The sequence below is a fragment of the Tauraco erythrolophus genome, chromosome 10 (assembly GCF_009769465.1).
Source record: "Tauraco erythrolophus isolate bTauEry1 chromosome 10, bTauEry1.pri, whole genome shotgun sequence".
NCBI classification, from domain to species: Eukaryota; Metazoa; Chordata; class Aves; order Musophagiformes; family Musophagidae; genus Tauraco; species Tauraco erythrolophus.
The window spans coordinates 26905251-26930352 of record NC_141474.1 but is presented as its reverse complement, the minus strand read 5'-3'; the positions used below and the strand labels follow the sequence as shown (position 1 = coordinate 26930352).

The 25102-nt window shown below is 45.7% G+C and overlaps 1 protein-coding gene across 1 annotated transcript; it reads right to left on the bottom strand.

Moving 5' to 3' along the window:
* Positions 1 to 1203: 1203 nt before the first annotated feature.
* On the bottom strand, positions 1204 to 24501 carry SLC5A9 (solute carrier family 5 member 9). The gene is given in 15 exon segments (XM_086617759.1): positions 1204 to 1412; positions 3755 to 3902; positions 9378 to 9593; positions 10387 to 10478; positions 10481 to 10549; positions 11745 to 11900; positions 12084 to 12191; positions 13033 to 13168; positions 13984 to 14189; positions 14956 to 15036; positions 15566 to 15671; positions 18270 to 18434; positions 20320 to 20424; positions 22949 to 23020; positions 24451 to 24501. Coding segments are annotated over 14 exon segments (1812 nt in total). The 5' UTR covers positions 22964 to 23020; positions 24451 to 24501.
* Positions 24502 to 25102: the final 601 nt, after the last annotated feature.

Here is a 25102-nt window from a genome sequence, read left to right as displayed (position 1 = left end):
TGGGCACAGAGCCTCATTTCTCCTCTCCTTGCTGGGTCGTGACTCATTTTCTTCATCTTTATGATGTTGTGCTTCACCGCATGCCCTCACGTCCCCGCACAGCCCATGCCTGGTGCCTTGGACATGCCCCTTGGATGCTGCAGTGGAGGATTACATCCTCATGGGCATTTTCAGACTTCTCCAGGTGAGCATCCTAATCACCAGACAAAGATATGAACAGTGAGTACTGCCATCTCTTCCTCTGGAGGTGGTTTAAAAGGTTATGGCCAAGCCACAGTACATGATGGTACCAAGATGGGTCAGAGAGGCTGGGACTTGCCTAAGAAAGCACAGTCCAGCCTTGGAGCTGGCCCAAGGAGGGCTATTTCCTTTTCCTACCACAGCCAGGTCACCGTGGTCCCAGGGAGACCTTTGTGTGTCAGTGCAGGATATATAACCACAATAACCCAAGTCAGAACTGGCTTTGTTACTAAGGCACCTTTATTGCTAGTAATGCTGTTACGGGGCAGGACTGGCCTGATGAGGAAACAGGCTCAGGCTGCCGTAAGACCCACCATCACGTGGCAGAGTGGGGGGCTTGGGGAGGGCAGGGAAGCCTCTGTCCCCACTGCTGATGCAAATGGGGGATGAAGGAGTGGAGGGGGTCCAATACAGGTCCTGGGGTGGCTGTGGGAGCCAAGGTTGTCACTGCTGAGCTAATCCAGTGGTCTCACACTAACCCCATCTGAATTTTGGCCATATAAAAATACTGCAGGTAGTGCTTAGGTCTCCTGCTCCACACCAGTGTAAACCAGAAGTCCTTCCACTAAGAGCAGTGGTGGAGTCAGCCCTGAGCTGGTGCATGAGAGGACCAAGGTCCCGGCCATGCCACAGCCAGGCTTTTCCAAGCCTTTTCTCCTTGCTGGGCTTGGCTCTGCACTGTTAAAGGTGACACCACGCCCCCTGACTTTACCCACATGCTGTCCCACGTCTCCTGCATCCTGGATGTGACCAGTTTTGAGTCTTGGCCACACCTTATCTTATGGAGAGGCTGAGCCCCACAGTCATTTCCAGCAAGCAGTGCCTCCAGGGAAGGGTTCTGCCAAGGTGTGCAGGTGCCTCCAGGGACCATCACCAGGGTCTCTGTCACCCAGCACCTCTGGCTTAGACATGAAGATGAGGATCCCTGAGAGAAACCAAAGCCACATGCTGCCTGACCCCACCTCAGCTGAAATACGCCCACAGAAAGACATTAATGGTCAGCAGGAGAATCGCATTAACGTCGCAAACAGTCTTCCAGAGAGGCTTTTCCTCGATGCTGGTGAGTCTCTGCTCAAGGGCAGCTCTCTCTTCCTGGGACAGGGTGGGTGCAGGGCCGGTGGAGAGACCGCAGAACCACAAGTACAGCATTTTCCAGCAGGGAGGCTTGGCTGCTGTAAGAGACGGGCCAAAAAATTAGTGTTATCATCTAGCCAGGACTCTTGCCTCTTTCCTTCAGCTAGTTTGGAGGGGCATTGATCAATCTGGAGTGGGGCTTGAGCTGCACCTTGGATGGGAGATGAAAGGCGATGATGGAAGATGGGAAGGGAAAGGAAAAGAGAAAGCTCTCCCTCAACCATGTACAGCACAGCCTGATTAGAGTTGGTTGATTGCAACACAATTGTTCATTAGTTAATTAACAGACCTCTTCCCCCTCCTCCCTGAACCAGCTTCCACTCACTTTCACAAATTCCTGACAGCGTGATGGTCCATGTAGAGATATCCTGGCTTATTTTGTACACATGACATGCCGGGTGAAGTATGGGTTTTAATTTTCAGCCCTGTGCCATGTGTATTTCTCTGGCTGTTCTTTCCAAATAAAACCTTTTTTTGAAATGCAAAATGTCATAAGGCCTTGAAAAAGGTGTTGCCCGAAAAAAAGCCTCATTAAGCTGTCAACTGCTGTGTTTCGCATTTCCTTTCCATCGTTACTAATTACCAAAATACCAAGACATTTTTTTGTAACAATCTGAGCTAGTTAAGTGAACTAGGAATTGATAAGAAATTCTAAATAATGCTGAATGGCTGCATTCACCTTAAACCCAAACTCACTCTGTGGGGGAGAAAAAAAAAAAAAAAGAGATTTCTTGAGTTGTTCACTTCTGTTTAGCGTGGCTGTAATTGGCACCGGTGTCCTTTGGCCTGATCGGCAAAAGGAAGGAGTGAAGAAATCTTGCCTATCTGCTTTCTTCCGAGTTTTTCTGCTCTGTAACCTTGGAAGGTGAGGCTCAGAATCAGAAAGCTGCATTTTTTAAATGAATTTGCAGAATAAACCTCTGTCTACTCTGAAAAGAACTTGCCTATGCAGTATCTCCTGCTACTGCTCTGCCTCCTGACAACTCTTTAAGTTCATTTGACTCTTTGCCTTCCTTCTTATTAAATACCCTTGCTAGGACACACAGCTATTTAAGCAATTTGAGTCTTTTAACCATGGCTCATATCCTAAGGGTAGACAAAAGACACTATTTGCATAGAATTATATCATAGAATCACAGAATGGTTTGGGTTGAAAGGGACTTTAAAGATCACCTAGTTCCAACTCCCTGCCATGGGCAGGGACACCTTCCACTAGATCAGGTTGCTCAAAGCCTCATCCAATCTGGCCTTGAACACCTCCAGGAATAGGACATCCACAGCTTCTCTGGGCAACTTGTTCCAGTGTCTCATCACTCTCAGAGTGAAGAATTTCTTCCTTATATCTGATCGGAATCTACCCTCTTTCAGTTTAAATCCCTTGCCCCTTGTTCTATCACTATATGCCCTCGTAAAAAGTCCTTTTCCAGCTTTCTTGTAGGCCCCCTTTAGGTACTGGAAGACGGCTATAAGGTCTCCCTAGAGCCTTCTCCTCTCCAGGTGTAATATAAATGAGAAAACTAAGGCTTGTAGATTTAACCCAGGACATCTGCTAAGTGCACACATCTGCCCCCAGTGTCTCATGGTCCCTTCGGACCGTGATGCTATTTTGATGCAGTATGTTAGAGTAGCCCTAGGCGAGGTCACGTAGGAGTGAGAAGAAGGCATCTGTAGCACATGCACAGGAGTTTATCTCCTAACAATGATGAGGACAGGAAAGGATGCTGCTTTTATGTGATGAAAGTTGCAATTACAGAGCCTGGCACGACTTTCATAGTGCTAGGGGTAGCTGCTGCTTTAGTTATGACTGCAGTAGTGCTATGGATGTCCTCTAGAGCATCTTGGTGAGACAGACAAGTAGACGCAGTGTCATGGCACAAAGCCCCGGTGTCAGTGGGGCGAGAAGCAGTGTCCCAGCAGCACAGACCTCCACCCTGCCAAGGGATGTTCATAACCGGCCGTTGACTCCCTCATTTAAGGAGTTCAGCACACCATAAAGTATCCAGGCCTGAAGTGCTAAAATAACACCGTGACTTGGGCAGAACTGGACTGGAGTAGTTTGCATAGCTAAATAACTTGTTCTATGGAGGAGAAAAATGTTTTACTGAATGATGGGTTTGAATTTTTTCAGGAATGGCAGCTATTCTGAGCCATTCAGAGGATTGTGACATGAAGGTAAAAGCTAGAAGATGTGTTGGGAGGACCAAGAACAGCAACACTTTCCATTTGTCACGTCGTTATAGCTGGTATACACATAAACACAAACCCCAGCTCCAGTGAACGCTATAGATGGCCTCTCATGAGCTTTAGAGGGACTTGCATGAGATCTTGGCTGTGCAGTCACATGCACATGAGCATGTTTGTTCACAGAGAGCGACCCTACCTGCCTCCTCCTTGTTGCCTGAATCTGCACTTTCGACCATGTCACACTCTCCGTTGGCTGGGTTGATCTCTGCTTCTTTACTCTTGTGATTTTTCAAATCAACAGCAGGTGCTTTTCTGTGTCTTGTCCACCATGTCAGGCGAGCGAGCTGCAAAGTGGAACAGGGAACGAACATATTATTGCCTGTAAGTCCCAAACTGGCATGCCAGTCATCTCCCTCTTTGAGGGGGACAGATCCAAGACAGCGGAGAGACCTATTCTGGGGTGACAGTTGTTCCCCAAATTTCTCTCCCCTCCCTTCTGTACAGGTGCCCACACTCTGGAAAAGAAGGCTGGTACCATCCAGTTGGAGCGGAAAAGCTGATAAAAACTGTGAATTAATCTAGTTTCCTCCCCTTTTTCTTAATTAACCTGTTCCATCCTTGTGTCTACCAGGAGTAACCCTTAGTAGACATTGAAGAAGCAGCTTCCTATTTGTTAGGCTCACTTGATTGACATGAAATAATGATGATCTGTGTCCAGAATGGCAGCCCTCCAACAGAGAAGGGTAATAAAGTCAATTAAAAAAAAAAAAAGAAGACATCAAGATAACCTCTCTGGATACAGTCAATCACAGACAGCAATTGTACCCTCAGCAGAGAAAGATCAGTTGGGTGCTGGCATGCAGATATATAGCCATAGGGGTACAACACAGACATACGACCATGGGAACACTGGTATTTGAGCAGCTCCTTCTCTGGGACATGGGGAGAGACTGGAGGATCTTCAGTTTTATAGGATAAGAAAACTCAATGTGAACATTAAACCTCACAACTGAAGCAAGCTCACATCAAAGCAGCAACCTGCAATTCCAAATGAGCTTATCTCAGGGCTCTTAGTGGGAAAAGCAGCAGTACTGTGTCTCTGCCCTGCAATTGCAAGCAGGTGTTCAAGAAGCGCAGCTGTGGGGACAGGCAGAGCCATGATGGTGAACATCAAGTCGTAATTCACAGGGAGGATTATACCATACACTAGACCAACAGGTGTAGTTACAAGTAGAAAAAAATGAGCTTGGTCATACACTGTAAGACTTGCCCATCCAAACACCTTTTCTCTTTTTTGTTTGTTTGTTGGTTTGGCTTTTTATTCCTTTGTTTTTTAATTCCAGTTTTCTCTATCGGACCAATACAAGACATTACCTCTCTCTGCGGTCGTTCAGTGAAAGAACCATTGAAAGCCATGAAAGCCCATCAGTCCTGGGCAAGGCTGCTGTGGCTGCAATATGCCCTGCTTTACAAAACCAGGAGGTCTGAAACTCTTATCCTAGGGTAAGTCTGAAAGTCTTCTCCTCCCTGGGACACAATGGGTGCACAGGAAGCGTTAATCTTGCAAACCTCACAGAGGTCCTTTTGCAGCTGTGAGGTGGGGTTCACCATCCCAGGGGCTCAGGTCTTTGGATTTAAGCCAGGCCTGCTGCTGCTTTGGCTGACCATGGCACACCAAGCAACTCACTCAGTGGCATCGTCACTTCCTAACCTCTGTGTGCTTTGGCCAAGCCAGGCAGCAAGGACCACACTCATCAATCCCACTCAAATGCAGCTGCCCAGGTCCACGGTCTGCCCTCCCGCTCCAGCCTGTCGGCTGCTCTGTGGAGGAGCCGCAGGATGGGACCGGGGCAGCGAAGCTGTGGTGGTGACAACAGGTCAGGCAAAGTCACACACTTGCCAGACAAGCGGCTGCCTCCCTGCTCTGCCCGTATGGAAATGAACGGCTCAAATGGGTCACTTCTGCAAAGTAACGTGAGTTTAATTTTTGAATTTAACACACACAAATCTAGGCAGGAGTTTCCAGCTGACACCAAATGTTGCATAATTTCCAGAAGATTTATAGCTTTATTTAAATCATTTTCAACCAAGATGAGCATTGGGCAGGGCTAATCTTTCTTGTCACGATGTGCTAAATTGCTTTGATTTGATGATCCTCATCTTTGTCAAGGATTCTTTTTTTTTTTTTTAATCACTTACGAAATGTCATTGGAACATAGCAAAGTTTCAGGGTACTAAAGGATTTCAGAAACTTTTTTTCTTTTCCCTTCTCCTCCCATGTTTCACTGAATGACTGTCTCTTCACATTGCAGCAAAACCTGCAAGGGCTGGAGTTTACCTGAGACTCAAACTCTGCCAGACAGGAACAATTCCCAGATGAAAGCAGCATATACAGACAGGTAACCTCATCGCATATCATCCCACCAACCCAGCCAGGAGCTGGTGCTTTGACCACAGCCAATCTGTTTGATAAAGCAAACCACCACCCTGAAGGGCTCCTCAGTGAAGCATCACACCCATGCTTCAACTTCAAGCTCCCCTGCGGTGGATTTTGTCTGAATTCCTTGAGGTTCCCCTTTCTCCTCTTTGCCATCACCGGGAAGAGATGTGCTGGGACAGACCAACTGCATTGTGCAGTCATGGAGATCACCATGGGGCTGGCTATGCTTCCTTGACATTGTGTGGGAGAAGAAGCCCTGTGCCCTCACCCCAGTTTGCTGCTTTATGGCTGTCTGGTTCCCACAGGATCTGAGCACGTTTTGCTCTCAGTGACACCAGGTGATGCTGTGGGAGTTTCAGTCGCAGTGTCTCGGCATGCACAGTGTTGGTTCAGGCCAGCCAAAGCAGGCTTGGTGCTCCTCCTAGGCTATGCACCATAGGAGCCACTGAATCCAGATCTCAGGACACAGGGAAACCATCCCCGACCCCAGAGCACATCAGGTAGAATTGCCAATCCACCAACCTGTCTAGGTGAGCCCTGAGGAGGTGCCCTGCTCATGCAGCACTCATGCTTTGTGAGCTGTTTGCCTCCCTTTTCACCCTCACATTCTCCTTGGACAAAGGAGTTTGCAAGAACTCGGCAAAGTTTTTCTTTTGTTGTTTGTAAACTAGAATAAATCTTTCTGTTCCAAAATGCCATCTGGCACCTGACAGTTGTGTTTCAGCTTCACAGTCTCAAATTTAATTGTAAGCTCTTTTGCAGGGTTTTCAAGGACGGCGTGACACAATATGGACTACCTACAATGAAGACATATGAACTCGGGAGCATACCAAACAAATTCCTTGCATACTTGTTTTCCGGCACAGCATCAATCACCACAGGGATGGGAGAGTGTCCAAAACAGCAGGAGAAAATGCTACAGCTTGCAGTTCTTGGATTGTAATTCATTTAAAGCCAGACACATTAGCTGTACCACTCTAACATCAGATACAAATCTCTCTTCTCCTTTTGCTCATTTACTATCTCAAAAGCATTGAGATTCAATATTTAAAGTTGTCCAGTGTAGATCCTCAGCTGGTGTAAAGTGGCATAACTGTGCTCAACAGCTGTTCCTGGTCTTTGAAGGCAATGGAGCTATGCTGATTTACATCTTCTGAAGTATGATCTATCACTATATTTCCTTGGCTTTTTCTTTGGTGGCTTGTTTTTCTTTTCCTTTTGCTTGACAAAATAAATGGCGTAATTCCTAGCTCTTACACGGTGTCTTTCATCATTACATCTCAAAGCTCTGCACAGTTAAGGGCTAGCAGAACTAGCCCTGTGCAATTTTTATGGGGCAAATATCTGAGGCTCATAAAGTGAATTGACCAACACATGGGACTGGGAAGCACCAGAGCTTCTGATATCCTCAGCCAGGACACCTGCTGACAGCCTTCCCCTCTCAGCCACTATCACACGGTCATACAGGCTCTTCACCACAGGTCTGCCCACTTGCGTGCCAAACCCCAGCAACCCGAGGTCACTAACGGCCAAACACCAAGTTCAGGCATTAGTTTCCACCCAGAGGGTTAGAGCTCAGAACATCTATGCTGATTTCTTCCTCCTGCCCTTCCTTCCCAAAACCCTTCTGCCTTTGAGCCATCTCAGCACAGCCACAGACTAACTAAACAAGCCCTGTTTGCCGGACACCATGAGAAACTATGCCACCAGGAGTGATGGTCCAAAAACCTGCCCCTGTGCTCATGTCCAGGGCAAAAGTTGGGGTGAGTCTGACCAAGAGAAAAAGAAAAAGCCCAGCCTAAGTTTGTTCATGGCCAGCACTGCCCTCCCTCCCTCCTGGGCTCTCCAGATGTACCTGGGGAGTCCACCACCACCCCTCATCCTTTGTTCTTCTGGGATAACTGCACACAGCTGTTTCAGACAAAATGCTCACCTTCCTGACCATCCCATTGGCTTTCCTCCCTGGTCCGCTTCCAGTCTGAATCCACCTTTTCTGAGCATTGGCTCTTTGAAGAGTATGTCAGATAAGGTCTCTTAAGTCCAGCACTTACAAACTCACCTATTTCTACTGAAAATCTCTTCTAAGGAATCTCTTATGATCACAACCTCTCTTTCCCCAATGCTATTATAGTAGGTCTTCATCCTGAACTCCCATCCTTAAAACGTGCTTTACACGTTTTTATACCTCTGAGGTCAGACTGAAAAGCCTGTAGGTGCTGTGGCCAGTTTCTTCATTTCCCAAACCATTGGCGTGATGCTCACTATTTGCCAAGGCTGTGTTAATACATCTTATCTTGCTATTGCTGTGGGCAGGGAGCACTGCACATATTTAGTTATCACAGGTCAGATGATGAGTGGGAACTCATTAAACCACAGTAATTAATTGCTGGCAACCATCTGGCCACCCCTGAGCAGTAGTGAACAAAGTAAGCAGCAGAACTAATTGTGCCTCCTTGCCAGTATTTCTCTCTCCCATGTGGATCCTCTGATAGCTAATAAAAGCTTAGACTTTATCTCAAAGCAGACACAAAGATAGTCTCTCCCCCCTCTCGCCTTTATCTAAGCACCTGCTTTCATGGGATCTTTAGGAGCTGGGTGTCTTTGAGACCACTAATATTCAATCAAACATTGATGGAACTGGTTAATGCTTTACAAGTTATGAGGAAGCAACAGATAGAAAATGCTATGATGGCATCACTCTCATTTCCTCATGCAGTCAGACAGAAACAAATGGGTCTTTTAAGTCTATCCAGTAACCTTTGTTTGGAGGTTGATGGCAGGTTTTTTATATTGACAGCTGCTTTAAAACTTAGGACAGGGAAGAATTGCTTTAAGGTTTTATTATATAAAGCCTCCCAACTCGGCACCATTTTAATGTGTTAAGTAAAAGAAAGTTGTGCCTGACTCAAAGTTATTAAATACAATTGAGATCACATTGGGACAAAATGTTATTTTCCTAAATGGCCATGTTGCAAAAGATATTAATCTTGTTTGCCTGCAAGATTGATGCTGGCTCTGCTGAAACAGAGTAGATGCTACAATTAGATATCTTTAATTCCTCCTCAGCAGTGCTCTATAATAGGATTTAATCTCCTTCCCTTTCTTCTTTTCTTTCTGTTCCAGTTACGAGGGGCTGTGGTGCCTGCCCAGTCTAGGCACAGCATGGGAGCTCACACTCAATTTGAAGCACTCAGTGCCTCAGGAAGCATTAACACTATGCGACCTGGGGAATAGAAAGCTGAGGAGCAGGGGCTTCTTTGCAGCATATGCATTACATGCAATTTCTTAACCATGGGAGGAAAAGAAAAGGACAGATTTCAGAGATTTTTGGAAACCAAAGGGGGGCTGTGAGAAAAGGGTGCCACTGCAAGTCACTTACCTTTTCTTCAGGGATCGGTGGGGTGCAGAGACTGACAAGGACAATGACAATCACAGTGAGGACGCAGAGGATGATGGCAAAGTAGAGGTAGTGCAAGTCCTTTAGCACAGCTGGTCTTCTGTCCTCCTCACCACAAGACGGTGTGCTATAAATAAACTCCATGATCATCCGAACGAGACCAACAGCTAGCCCAACCATGAGGCCCCAGAAAGCACCCTAAGAAAAGGCAAACATAAAGAAAGGTCACTTCATCTTACCTTTTGTTACAGTTTTCTTTTCTTTTTCCTTTTCCTTTCCTTTTCCTTTCCTTTTCTTTTCTTTCTTTTCTTTTCTCTTTTCTTTTCTCTTTTCTTTCTTTTTTCTTTTCTTTCTTTTCTTTTCTTTTCTTTTCTTTTCTTTTCTTTCTTTTCTTTTCTTTTCTTTTCTTTTCTTTTCTTTTCTTTTCTTTTCTTTTCTTTTCTTTTCTTTTCTTTTCTCTTTTATCTTTTCTTTTCTCTTTTATCTTTTCTCTTTTATCTTTTCTTTTCTCTTTTATCTTTTCTTTTCTCTTTTATCTTTTCTTTTCTTCCCAAGACCTTTTATGCCTGATGGAAACCCACACTGACATGCATCAAAGGAGGATGTTTTGAGTTAAAAATCCTCATTTCTCTTTCTGCCCTTGAACATGGAACAGCTACAGCCCAGATAATCCAAGAATCTCTTCTCAGCAACATGCCTCCAACTAGACTTTGACACATCATCCCTAAAGTGTAGAACGTCTTTGCCTTTCATACTTTTAAATGAGACTGCCAAGAAGTATCACTTGCAGTGGATTCTTGGAAGCAACACACATACTCTAGAGACTGGGCTAAGACCCATTGATGCGTGCCAAGGGAAGGCTGCTAGTTGTCACACTTTAGCTGGACTGGCTTTAAGTTTAAAGAGTCTCAAAGGTTAGATAGTGAGGGCAGAGTTATTTATTTTATCAAATTAAGTATGTGTATCAATTGGTTGTTGACACTCCACTTACGGGTTCAGTAATCCTCTTGCAGAAGACTGCCAAGATGAAGAGAGCCGTGATTGGTGGGGCTAGATAGCTGGTTATGGACTGGATGTAGTCAAGAGCTTGCCACTGTTGGCTGACTGAATGATCGGGATCCAGAGAATACTGATGACTACAAGGATGAGGATAAGATTCTGGAAGATTAGGATAAAATTGTATTAGCTCTGCAGGTGGTGGAGTCCACGTGAAAATGAAGTTTTGAGGGCAAAACACATTTCCAATTGCTCTCAGAATTTCCTAAGAAAAAATCCACGGATCACTCTGAAGAAGAACCTTTCCTTGTGTACACTGGAAAAAATTGTTCTCTTTTAGAAGGTAAATTCAACCAATTCCCAGAGCTAACTTCACAGATTTCAGAGTGAGCTGAGCTAGGGCTTGCCAGTCAACATGCATGAGAGATCCAGAAGGGCATGGTGGCTCCACCAAGAGCTGGATCAGGATAAGCTCTTCAACCTGGTGTGTCCTAGAGAGTGATATGTCCTTCAGAGGACTAGCTCTTGGGATACGACAGAGAGAGGGAGCTGGAAGCTTGTAGAAACAATCTTTCTGCCACCTTTCCAAGCAGATAACATGCTCAACCTCATGCCCTTGCCAAATTCCATTTAATTTGCTGCTTATTAAAATTGCTTCTGGGGTCTCAGTTGCATATGATAACCCTCCTTCATCTTTGTACTGTATATTATAGAGGTTCCTCCTTATTGCTGAACAAAAGGCACTTTCCCTCTCACTACTCTACAGTGGTGGAGTATGAGATCACCTGCAGCCTTCACTCACCCCACAATAAAGTTTAGAAACTTAATGCTCCTGACCGGAGAGGAAAAGAACCATAAACAGGCAGAATGCAGCTTAAATTCTGCCATCAGGAGGAGAACTTTATGTGCTCCTGATATAATGCAGTACTAAAGCTTGCTCGCAAAGGGCACTATAACTTATCAGAGCCTCCCAGCTCTTTGCACTTTTCCCTGAAAAAAGGAGTAATTGCAAGGTATCACTCCTGTCTGATGCAAAAATAACATGTTCTTAAAGACCTCTGGTGACAGGGACTCCAGAGCACCTTTGGCTTTTCTGAAAGTTACATTTGAGGCAGTATTTATGTTAAATTTAGAGGAGAGAGAGGTAATGATCTACCTAGCTCAGTGGTACACTCAGTGTTCCTCTTTGACCAGTTCTATCTGACATGAAGCTGGAAAATGCAACGCTCTTTTCCAGGCTGCATTTCTGTTCTGTATTTTAGGCACCAGGTTTTTCTCATTGAGTCCAGACTGAAGGATGTAAATGCTGCACTCAAAACAGATGATGAGAGCAACAAGACATAAAGAAATGTAAGAACCTGCCCACAATCATCAGCTCCTGCTCCGACGCCTTTCTTCGGATCCGCTGCCAGATGTCTATAACAAAGAGAGTGCTGCTGCTGTTGAAAATGGAGGTAAGGGAACTCATCAAGGCTGCCATCATCACGGCAATCATCAAACCCCGGAGCCCTGGGGGAGCAAAAAAGGGAAGGAAAATCAGGACTAGACCTTTGAACTCTCAGCTGTGTTATTCATCTCAATGTCTGGTAACCAGAGTAAGATTTCTTCATTCTTAGGATGGATAAAGGCAGCTGGATCGTCCCATGCAGAGCATGGCTCAAGCCCACCTCCACAAGTGTAAAGGTTTCTCACCATCAGGCATGAGTTCTACTACGAGTTTGGGGTAGGCAATGTTGGAACAACCCACTGCAGCTCCACAGACCCTTTTACAGACGTCCGGGTCCACGCAGCCCACTTCATCTGTAAGAGACAGGAAAATGACAAGAAATCAGTGTAAACCCTGTTAAGCCATAGGTTGTTAATTCAAGGGAATAAATCTTGATGCTTTGTGTGCATTCATATAAATCCAGAGGTGCAGCTGGAATATAGCTAGGATAAGTGGAGCTGAAGAACATTTTACATCATAAAATAAAGGTGAAACTTCAAAATGACATTTTGCAATTCTGTTCAGGGTACAGATATAACTCTCTTGGATGTTGCATAACCGTAATCCTTCATGATTTGTTGTTTGTGGGAACTGGACTGTTTCCATGAACCTGTCAGCTGGGTTACCAAGGATGTTGCAGGTTGATTTACCCCTATTTGAGGAAATCTGGGAGAGAGGCACTCAAGACACATTTTCCTCCAGGAGTGGTTCTCCTAACCGGGGTATTCTTCCCAGGAAGTGACATGCTCTGGAGAAACCAGCAATGAGAGCTCCTTGGGAGATAGCATGAGGAGAACTCTTGCTCTTTCACAAAGGAGGGCTGTTTTGCATAATCCACCAGGAACTTCATGACTCTGTGTGGCAGATTGCTAAGACTTTCACCAAATAACTAATGAAAGTAATCCATAGCATCTAAAGGACAACCATAGTGCTTTCTGTATTTCATCTCACTGATTTCCTCCAGACAGATGCATACAATGTCCACAGCATGGAGCTACATGATCCTGATGGCAAAACATATCCCATATGGCTACTCCCAGTGACTTCTGCCACTGTGGGAGCACTGGAGGTGGAGGAAGGGCATGAGAACACCATTGTACAACAGGAATCTATACAAGTATAAAGCCCTGCGGCAAGGAACATGAGAAGGCTTACCTGGGTAAAGACTTCTGCTGATCATTCCTGGCATGACAATGAAAAACATGGGGAAGATTTTCAGATATCCTCCCAGCACTGAGCCACCTTTGGCATGGGAGAGGTTCTTGGCAGAGAGAGACCTCTGGACTATCACCTGCAATGAGTGCAAAAGAGAGCAGAGAGCAAAACAGAAGCACTACAGAGAGAGCAGGACCCATCCTCTCTCTGTCTCTTATCCTCATGGATGACTTTCATCCAGCAGGATCCCAGGGTGTTTTGCATGCCAATGGCAACTTTCCCGCCTTGGCTGACTGCAGCCTGCTGCCACTGCTCAGAGCTCAGTGCACAGGCTATAGGAGAGGGCAGCGTGGAAATTTCCTTTACAGGAATCATTTTACCCTTGACTGAAATGAAACCACCTTGAGGACTGGAGACAGCAGACGTACCGCAGCAAGAGACAAGGAACGAAGCAAACTATATGTGCTTTGGTAAAAGTTCAGCAGTGGGTTTTCACAATTAATGCATCTTAGAGCACAAAAGCACCATGTCTTGAGAAACAGATACAGTTTTCCTTGTTTCTAACTTGGAGAGGAATAAGAAATGTGAGACCTCTGGGAATATGAATGGCTTGTCTGGAGGTCTGCACAAGGTCACTGCAGAGCCAGTTCCCGATCCATGTTTTCATATCCTTGTCATGCCAACTGCATGAAGACCCCCCGAATACTCACCAGCCCACAGTGCGATAAAGGTGGAAGAAAATAACCTTCTCTCTGCACTAAGAAGGGCACAAAATTAGCCGCTTACTGAGAAGGTGGAAGGAGTGAGATATTCTGGTCTAGACCAGGAAAAAGGTATTAACTCCTGCACAGAGAGACACAGTCATGTTTCAGCTCACAGACCCACAAAGTGAGGAGTGGACTGGAAATAACAGTGCGGTCATTTGCCTGGAGAGGGGAAGACTTTATTTACCTGGTCAGTGCACCAGCACCAAAGAGCCAGCACAGAGAGGCCAAATATAAGGCCAGGCCAAGGGATGTCTCCTGTGACTGGATCCCTGAACAAATGAAAGGCATCCGCACGTGGGAGGTGACAGGTCGTGTTTGGGACTATGATCTTTGGTATTGCTGTGCTGTATTTCTCCTGAAGCCCTTCATACCAGCCAACTTTTTCAAATCCTGAAAAGAAAATGCCAGTGATTTAAAGTCTGGTGCATCATGCCAAAGTTATTTCCTTATCTGAGTCTCATGATTACTTTTATTTTCTACTATCTTCTTCTCATCTCATTTCTTTTCATTTCACCCTCACTTTTGGCAGTCAAGGTTTCCACAGGAGTCTGTTGGATTTTGCCCAGAGTCCTTGTGGTTTTAACAGTGCATCCTGGAAGAGGATCAGTGCAGGAAAATCTCCATGATCCTAATCCCCATGATGTCCTCAGTATCTGGTCTTTGCTCATACACCTTCCACAAGCTGGAGCAGGAAGGTATGACATGAAACAAGATATTTCTGTTTGCCAAGAAGGCTTAAAGCAAAGACTGATGGTCAGTTTCATGTTGATCTTTAATTTTTTTTATAACGCTCAGTTACGCCCAGTAGAATTCACAGTAACTCAACAGGGAAAGCCAGCAGAATTACTCTGAATTTACACGAGCATAGTGAGAGCTGATGTTGGCTCTGAGCATGCAGCTTTGCAAGCTCTTTGCAAACTCCAGGTGAAGCCAAACTGTTGAGGTGAAGTTATCCACAACCTCACCTCCATACGGTTTGTGCAAAGGAGGAAGCAAGTCTGATGACTTGGTGAAGGAGAGTTGCACTGGCACCGCTTTCAGTGAGTGGTTAAAACTCATTTCTGCACCATACATGAAACGGTGAGGGACCCTGCTAAGGTCTAATGGCCTTGGGACTGTTCAACTAGTGTATGGTGCCACTGCAGGTTCCCCTTACCTATGAACATGAGGCACAAAGCTCCAGCCACCATGATCAGGGTCTGTAGCGCATCTGTGTATATCACAGCTGTTAAACCGCCTGTCAGGAGAACCAGAGACAACGGGCAGAGTGCATCACCATGTACAATGAAACGGGTACCTCACCTGGAAAAAGGTTTTCCTTGTCCCCAGCCCTGTGATTTCAGGACAGACCCATTGGAAGAAGCTGGCACAGAGATGGTCTCCAGGACCCTGTAGCTGTCACAAGCCCTTGCGTGAGGAATGGCCTTAACGGCTTGTCCACGTTCATGAAAGGACTTGGAGGCAGTTGAACATCTTAATATCTAAAGATGTTAATGTTACAAAAGAGGAAAAAAAAAGAGCACATATGGGCAGTGGTAGCTATCTGCACAGAGGGAGATGGGAGCTTTTTGTAGTATTAGAAAATTCTCTGGAAAACAGTGATGTTCCCCCCATACCAGCTACCCTTGGGCCAGGAGGGGAGAGTGGAATAGCCAGAGGTCTCCAACAGCTCGGAGTGACACGGCAGGTACTACCAGCAATCCAGACTGGGAAACTTATATCCTGGGCTCCAGTTTACAGTGTTTGTTTTAAAATCAGCTATTTACCAGCTATGGTGTAGACAGCAGTCACTGCTAGCAAGACTAGAGTGGACAAGTAGAGGTTCCAGCCCAAAGAGACTTGGATGAACAATGCTCCGGAAAAAATGTCTGTCTGGAACAAAAAAAAAAAAACAAGGACAGTCTGGTATTAGTAGTGCTTCGTGCAAGTGAAATTTAATAAAGCAGCCTGCAGCCCTCTGCAGCTGAAAGCATTGATGAGGGAGGACACCACGAAGGTGAAGTGGAAAAGGAGGAGAGAGCATGGGGCTGTTAGCTATGAACCTTCTTCTTCTCAGTGTAAGGAAAATCTTTCCTCCAGGTCAGAGCTCTCAGCATCTGGGAGCTGGGGCAGCAAGAGGATGAAGATCAAGGAGACTACAACGCAACCCAAAGACTATCCTACAGGCAGCCTTCATGGCATGTAATCCTCACTGGCACAGACGGATATTGGTGGAAACTTCCACTCCTTGTGCTGACTGTGAAGACATTCGTGGGGAGCAGGAGCCCATGTATTCACAGGCAGACACAGGAGGGAAAGGTGGGCAAATAGCAGAGAGCAGGTTCTTCCCAAGACTACGTCTTGGTGGTCTAGTGTCCAGGAGACACTCCTGCTTGAAAGACCCCTGAAGAATCACTGTTGTCTTGTGCCATGATTTATTTATCTGAAAAGGTCAACAGCTTGCCTTTCTATTCATGCAGTTCAGCATACTAGAACGACTCCAGAAAAACAGGTTATACCTGCTGAGGACCTCACTAGAAATACAGAAAGAAACCCCTGTTGGCTTTGTTTTGTTTGTATCTACCAGCAGAGAGAGTGAAACCAGAAACTGGGCGAAACCTGGAATTATAGAGATAACATCATTCAGATGCAGAAGGTAATATGGGAGATGTGTATGTTGGGAAATCCATCTGAAGGACACCTGCAAATCTGGTATGGGGTGAGATACAGGTAAAGACATTTGCAAAGAGAGACAGGAGGGATGGGGCAAGACTTCCATCATTTGCTCTATCTGAAATAAGCACCTTAAAAGCCAGCACCCAGTACGACTCCTGACCTCTGCAACCCTGAGAAAGGACAACCACTGACAGGTCACCGCAGGAGCCACTCTGTCTTCTGGTTTTTGACTTCCCAGCAGGAAATACAAAGACCTCTGTAGCCATGCAAGATAAGTCCTTTGACCATACTGTTTACTGAGATCTCCGTTTTTCTTTGTGAGCCAGGAAGACTCTGCAATGCCCTAGTTGCTAACCTATGTTTGGGCAAAAAGCACAGGGAGAAAAATCCTTCTTGTAACCAACTGCCTGCTGTCCAGCCAGCCGCTAAATGAGCTCTCTACAAACAATAGCACTGCTTAATAGAAAGCACCTGTCATGCCCATAAACTCCACCAGCCACATCCGTCAGCCACGCGTGGATTAGCTGCACAGAGGAGAAACCACTGAGATGAAACAGCAATGACTGAGGCCAGAGTCCTGCTCTGAAAGGCATTGGAAAATACTGCTCTGCTGAAGGTCATTCTGAAAAACTGGTCTGTTTTCACCACATACATTGACTGTGTAGCTGTGCACATGTGGTGCTGTTGCAGGAGAGATCTTCCATTTAACCCTCATGTGCCCAGTTCTGCTCCAAATGCCTCTTTCCAAGATGTCACCCTGGGCAATGCTTCAATCTTACACAGTAAAGCTCCTGGAGAGGGTGGTGGCTGCAATGGGTGACATGACCAAGAGATGGCCATTAGAGGAGGAAATCTATCCCATCCTCCCAGCCTGGAACTCCTCTTAATGCACTTCCCAGGATCTGAGACATAATAAGGTTTGGAGAAAGACCCTGGAGCCAGCTGAAAAAGGCACATGGGTGCATCATCTCCAGGCAGTATCTTCCAAGGCAACTGGACATCTAAATACTTCAGTTGGGTCTAGTGAATGCTGACTTGTACTGCCATGGGACAATCAGCTGGAGACAAAGGACCAACATTTTCAGTCCCTGTAATGGACTCTCAAATTCAGTCCTCTGCTTCCAAGGGCACAAGTAGTTCCTAGCAAATCTCCGAACATGAAGTTCTGTCTATCAGCCGCATTTAAATGAAAGAAAATACCCAACAGCTTATATTGCATTTTGGCTACCAGCAGGGTACAGTGCTATAGGCAATCCAGGAAGGATGCAGTTTTGCCTTAAGCCAGAACCTACCTCCCTTTCACCATACCCTTTTTAAACAACACAACTGGCACAAAGAGAGAGGAATAACCATCACATACCTACTGCTGAAAACTCAGCTACAAGAACAGCAGCAGATTTATGATAATTTAAGAGGATTTCACATCTACAAGATGCAGCCAGCCAGATCCTCAGATGGGGTAATGCTGAGGTTTCCCTGTCTATATTGCCTAAGGTTTGATCTGATAGAAGAGGAAAAGCAGGCAGACAGCTTATGGTACTTACACTGTTTAGTAATTGGCTGCCATCTCCCTGTAAAGTTCTCACTGTGCATTGCCATTTAATGAGGACTCTCTCTCTTAGGGTCAGTCTCCATGATCAATACAGAGGCAGGTGTTTACTTGAGCAAAGCAGCACACTAACACACTGCTGCTGTTTCTGGTAGCTGAGCTGGTCCTTTCAAGGACATCTGAGTTATCTCTGAGCAGCCTTGCATGGTACCAGGATGACCTACCCCTGCCCTAGACACAAGGGTTGTGTTCAGTTGGATACATACAGATATCTTGGTGAATATATACAGAATGAGGGACAGAACGGACATGTAGATTTGTATCCTCTGTCCTCCAAATCTCTTCTGCAGGTACTCAGGCATGGTGACCACTCCTGCTGCGATGTAAACAGGCACAAAGATCCAGCCGAGAGCCAGAAGTGCCCAGGTAGCCTGTAAAGGAAACAGAAAAAATAAAGGTACATGATTCAACATGTGGGAACGTTCTTCTCTGCTCTTTCAGTGGATGTCCTAAGAAATCAGAGGAGTACAGTGCCATGCAATATATTTGGGAAGCAGTCAAAGTTTTTCTCCCTGCTCAGAAGATGACAAATGGAGGAATTATTAGAATCTAATTAGAAGCTTTTGAAGTTATTCTCCTAAGCCCTGTGTCTCTCTGTCATGGGTGGCACATCCTGTTCCATCCCCTGGTCTTTTGGGCAAGATGGTGTATTCTGTTGCTCCGGATCTCCAAAAGAGGGTGGTGTATTTGGTGGCCTTTGAAACCACTGAAGCAGTGGCAGTGAAGAGTTAAGTGATTCAGAGAAGAGTGGGAGGGGAGCATCTGTTTGTTGCTTGATTAGTAAGTGATGAGGCTCAGGCAGCAGACTGTCCCTGCGGAGCATAAAAATAAGCAACAGCAAGCCTCTGCCGGGATGTTCTTCTTGCAGGCTAAAGCAGATGTGCTGCTGTTGCTGGTAGATAGAGAGGCAGTTCCGTTGCTTTGCCACAGGTGAAGGGTCTTTTGGAAGGTGTAAAGGCATCTCCCATCGTATATTTCTCCTCTGAAATCCAGCAAAAGCCCAAACTTAGGAAATCTTGAACATGAATAAAAGTCATTGAACTATCAGACCTCACTTCCTGGCTGTCTCAGGCCATTACCTTTCATCCAAGTACCTTACATTAGTCCAGATTTTATTTTGATCAGTTGTTTAAGTTATCAGGAATGAAACTGAGCTCTATGAGCAGAGATTGTGAGTGATCGAGGACAGCAGCCATGGCTCCTGCAGTGGCAGAGACTGGCTTAGGTAAAAAGTGCTGAGATGATCCCTGCAGCTGAGGGATGGCCCATGACAAAGGAGGAGATAATGGCATATCTAAGGTCCTTTTCCAATCTGAAAGAAACAAATCTAAACTCACGAAGTTAGATTTGCCCTGACATACAATCTTGTCTTCATAGGCTCCTAAAATGATTTGAATAGATTTACTTAAAGTACAGCAATATTGGTATGTCCTACAGGCACATAGGTTTCTTCACAAAGGACTTAGATGTGATCTTAATGGTTTAGAAGGAAAAAAAAAAAAAAAAAAAAAAAAAAAAAAAAAAAAAAAACCAAAACAAAACAACAGTGCAGTGAATAAATATTCCAGGAAAGAGCTTTTGGTGGGCCCTGCCTGTGCTTGGCAAGTATCCATCACTATCAGCAGCCTCCGCTGACAGAGACAAGAGAGTCAGAGTTAGGTGAGTTTTGTTTATTGTGAGGCTGGCACTAATCTCACTCCTCATCACTGCAGCTGAGAAATTTCATTAGCATCACACACAAAGAGCCCAGTTTTCATGTTCTATGTGGTGTCAGTGGCAATTTTCCAGGCCACTTCAGTAGGGCAGAATGAGACCTGCCTTCGCACCCAGATGTTCACCCCAGAAATGTCACATTTTGGCAGCTATCAGGTGAATGCAGTGTTGCCGATCCTCATGAATTTACACTGATTTTATGAGCACATGCTGCTTTTTTTCAAACTCCCCGTACCCAGAATCCTGTGATTATCCAAGTACCTTTTCAACATTCATTATCTTTTATTTTAATCTGGATGGGTGCAGGCTACGGCTTAAAAATATTGCTATGTGCTCCTGGAAAGGTCAAAGAGCTAATAATTTTAGTGGATTCCACTCAAACTAAAATCTCATGTTTTTAACGCTGTCTCAATGTCTGGAGGCTTCTCTCCTGAGGCTTGAGAACTTGGAGCTGCTGATATCGTCAGCATCTGATTATGGAGACACACCTCCAGTCCCTTTATAAACAGTGAAATCTTAGTTGATGACATAACCGACTCTTACGTTCCACTCGAAGCCCCCAACAGCAAGGCCCCCATCTGCTCCAGTGCCTGCCAGGCCAACCAATAAGCCACTGCCCACGTTGCTTGACATCAGGGATGCTCCAATCTGAAACACATGGCATAGGCACAAAACCCTGAAAGTCACTTTGAGGACCTTCTGTATCAGCCCAAGCATTTCCTCCCATCACTCTTTCCCAGGGGCCTCATCTCCTTGTGGGTAGGTAGTTGGGTGCTAATGGAGAGTTGGGTTTTCCTTTTCCTTTTAAAGAAAACAATGTTTTTGTATCTTAAAGTGGATGTGCCCGCTCCCTTCCACTGCAAAGCTTAATCTCAGAATCAGGGTTCACTTTGTCAGTGGTTCTCCTGAGATACACGCCTGTTATGGGGACTACAGCAGGGTGAGGGAAGTCTGGTGGCAGCCACAGATACCTCAGTGTCCCTGAAACATGATGATTTCTCCCCTCCCTTGTTACTCAGCCAGCAACATGCCTTCTCCAACCTTGCTGACCCTTGCTCTACCTCTCCATGTCTTGCTGATAGCCTAGCCTCTAAGTCTTGCACTGAACATGCATGTGGTGGTTGACATAGCCAGGGTGACAGGAGTGCTCTCTTGGAGCTCCTTTTAAGGGAGAAGATTCCTGAACCATAGCAGGGACGATGTGAGAAACACACAGACCTTTTATGTTTAACGTCTACACATAGGTTCAAAGATACTCAGCTCTGCTGGGAAATTCTAATGCCTCAGGTTAACTTTAACCATAGGCTGTAGGCATGGTAGGCTACCTACTCTACCATGGTTCACTGACACCCTAACTGCAAGAATGCAAGTTCCAAGACACTTCGAATAGGGCAAAGACTATCTGCCTTAATTACTACTTTCACTTGAAATAAAGCCTCGCCTCCTTTCTGTATGTCAACTCCAAATCTCTCTCAGGGTTAAATAAGAAGTTACCCAAAGGACAAGTCTGGCCCCTTTGTTTCCAGAGAAAGTTGGCTTTTTGCCACATCGCCTTCAAGAAGCTTTTCTTTCCTTAGTACTGCTACATGTGAAATAAGGATTGATGGAATTTGATCTGCTTCTCACCTTTGAGCAAGGTAAAACATTAATATGGCATCAACACCCACAGTGATTCCTGTCAACAGCTCTGCCTTCTTGTCTGTCTAAGAAAACTCTTGATTAGAGAGCTGGTTGCTGCAACATGAATTTGCAACTGAGGTGGGGACAGGTGCTCTCAAGAAATGTAAACAGTTTTCCTGATATCTGTATCAAATACAGAAGACACATTGCACAGGAGCAGGAATGTAATATCAGGGTTTAGCTGAAGCTATCTAACACACAGCAGAAATCTGTCACCTCTGTAAAAAAAAAAAAAAAACCAAACAAAATATATGTAAGTCAGTCATGTACTCAAGGTGAAGGCCATGAGGAGCTGAGCCTGCAGAAGTGCTGCAGAGGTGGAATCAGCTCTCTGACAAACAAAACTGAAAAGTGAACAGCATTAGAGGTTGCTTTGAGCCTAGAATGGTAAGTCAGGACAGCTGAGAACCAACCTGTAACAAAACAGGCTCTGTGGCCACCTGTGGCTGGAGACAAAAGCAATGAGAATGTTTTTGGGTTTGTGGGCTTTGTTTTTGTTTGGTTTGTGTTGTTTGGGGTTTTTTTTTAAAAAAGAACAATATTTGGGGAAAAATGTTCCATTTTAGTATCTTATGATTTTTCCCCTCCTAATTAGAGAAAACCATCAAGCTGAGCTTTTCCATTAGATGTCACTTGGCTGAGACAGAATTATAAGGCACATTTAAGAAATAACAGGTTTTAGAGAGGTGTATGTGTCTCTAATGGAAGAAGTTGAAAGTCTAGCCTAGTAAATTATGGGCAATGTACATCCAAAGGAAAAAAAAAGAAAAAAAATCCAGTGTTTTAGTTGAGAAGCGCATTCCATTACCCACGACTCACTGGAGAGATATATGGTGCTAGAGTCTGGCATTGGCTGAGAAGGATCTTATTCATGTGGTGTTTTATTCCTTTCAAACTTTAAATTATCTTCATATGTACCTTTCACTCCCAAGAAAAGGCGCCTTCAATAGATTTTTTTTCTTCCTTCATAGTGAAGATTTATACTTTGGTGGTTTGAAGTTTATGTCCTTTATATCGTTAGTCAATAATCTCAACTTTACTCTAAATAGCAAGCGCTCAGAAAGTCCTGGGCTTTGAGATTATTTTCATTTCAGCCTATAAATGCTTTTTTACTGGATAGCTCATTTCTAGATTACCTAATGCTCTCTTGGCTTGGGGACAAGGATATCTTTGGTGAGTTGGGGCCAACGAGTTCCAAGCCCAGCTACACAGTCAGTGCTCCCTCACTTCCACCAATGTAACACTTCTATTGCTGACTTCAGCAGAGAAATGGAGTGTTGAAAAAAACCTGAAGATGTCGAACTATCCTTTTGGCCAGGCAGCTCCACACCGTAGCCCATTAGCAAAGCTGCATGGGATGATTCCTGGCAGATCCTCTTAATCTCAAGACTACTGTCAAAACATGTATTGACTGGGTCCCCTCACTAGGCCTGCCCTCCTCACATCTGGAATTGCTTTCAAACCATGACAGAGAGAGATGCATTTCACTCACAGGCCACCAAGTCATAGATCGTCCAGCCAGGAAATAGCCTCCAATGGTCCCCCGGCTTGCTCGTATTGATGACTGGAAGCACAAGAAAAAGGAAAGTGTTTTTCTCCATTCACCCACCCTCACGTCAGACCCAATTCCCATTCCGGTAGCTTTGAAGCATCCTGTCAGCAACCTCTTGCACTACCCTAGTCCTACTCCCTTGAGCATCACTGCAGTCAACTGGCTCACGCTGGTCAGGGCAGCACAGATGGGTGGTGCGGGGCTCTGACGCAGGCAGAAGCAGGGCCTCTGTGAAAAGGCATCTAATTTTGAGAAATCTAGGGGTCTGGCTGCTTTCAGTCGTGTGAAGATACATGTTTGCAGCTCCAATAAAGGCTGCCCACCTTCTGACAATGGTATGTGTTAAAAGGAAGCATTTCCCTCCTCACTGTCCAACACCCCAGCAAATGCCTTCAGAGCCAAACAAGGGACAACACGGCCCAGGGGTGAGAATCAGAGGACAACCTTGCATCCCACGAGATGCCATCAAGGACTGCATTTGGGTATGACACACAGGTGCACTCCAGGATGGCTAGCAATGTCCTGCTGAAGCTCCTGCTGCCTTGCTTCTTCCACTGCTGTGGATGCAGGGTCCCCAGCAGCCCTACGCTTGTATGGCCACATCACACAGTCCTGTCTAGGAACTGCATGAGAACTGCAGGGATTTCAAGAGCAATAGGGTGCCACAGGCCAGTAGGCCCCTCCAGTGTGACTGAGGCTGACCGTGCTTGCTGTTTGCAGCAACCAGGAACTTGCAGTCAGGTACCATAATAAAATGGTTTGCTGCAAAATGCCCATGCACATGGCAGCACCCAGACTGGTGAGCAGCACTGCCACCCAGCCAGGAGAAGCCTCCACCAGAAGCCAGCATCAGCTCCAAAAATAGTTTTGTGTATCTGTTAAGTATGTCAGGCTTCACCCATTGCTTATGCCTCTCTTTGTGCAGGTATCTGGTAGTCCAGCTTTGGAAAGAAGCTGCCTGTACCTATTTAATGTATGAATGTACCCATTAGGAATGAGAAAAAAATCTTCAACCAAACTGTAGGTCTTTATGAAAGAGGCCTTCGCAAAGCAATGTGAGCAAATAATTAGTAACAATCTTTCCAAAGCTTTTTAAAGTCTCATTTCAGTCTTCTACCCCCTCAAACGCCACTTGCTTCTGCCCCCTGCCTGGGGTAAAAGTAGTCTCACCTCAGCGTGAGACTACTTTGCAGCATGGAAAGTAGACATCATCCCCAGACAACCTCCAGGGAATGACCCCTTGGTTGCCCCCGTTTGATGTGGGTGAGAGCTCACAAGAAGGTCACTGTCACCCCACAAACCTGCTCAATAGGCCATAGTATAGCAGTATGTGCAGAGGATGCCCTTTGCAGGCAAATGCTTTTGTACCTAGGAGGGGTCCAGGGAGGATCAAAGGCTCTACACCTCAGGCAGACCTAAACCCAGTCACCTCAGGGACTCACCCATATCCCAACGATGAGGACAAAGACGAAGTAAGAAACCACAACGACGATGTCTGCCACCCCGAAGGCCACTGTTGTGTCTCCCGGCAGCGTGGGCAGCTCTGTGGTTGTTGGGGTCGGCTGGCTCATGGCTGCGAGCAAACTGCTGATTTTCACTCTCACACTGGACTTTGGCGCACGGTGGCCTTCATCACTTCCCTTGTAATAATTAACAGGGTGGAGAAGGTGTGAGTGGGGAGCGGGAGCCAGGCAGGACTTTGGCTAATGTTTCCCAGCAGGAGCTTTGGCTCCATGGTTCATCAGTGAGGACTTCCCCATAGCTCCGTGGTGTGAGCATCCCTCCTGCCAGTTCCTGTGTCCTTTTAGCAGCGGTATCCTCTCCTGCCCATGTACCCATTGGTGACAGCCACTGAGATGGCAAGTGGATAAACATCTAATTGCCTTGTTCCCTCCCTCTTTCACATCACTCTCTCTGCAGCATCCTAGAGGGGAAAGTTCCTCCTAAGAGGAGCTGCCATAGAGGTGAGCTGGTCTTTCCTCCTGGTGCAGGTGCTGAGGATACTGATCTGTGCAGTATCCTCATTCAGTCCCACCATGTGCTTCCTCCATCCCAGTCCAGTGGTGCAGCTCAGGGAGATTCCATGCTGCAGAG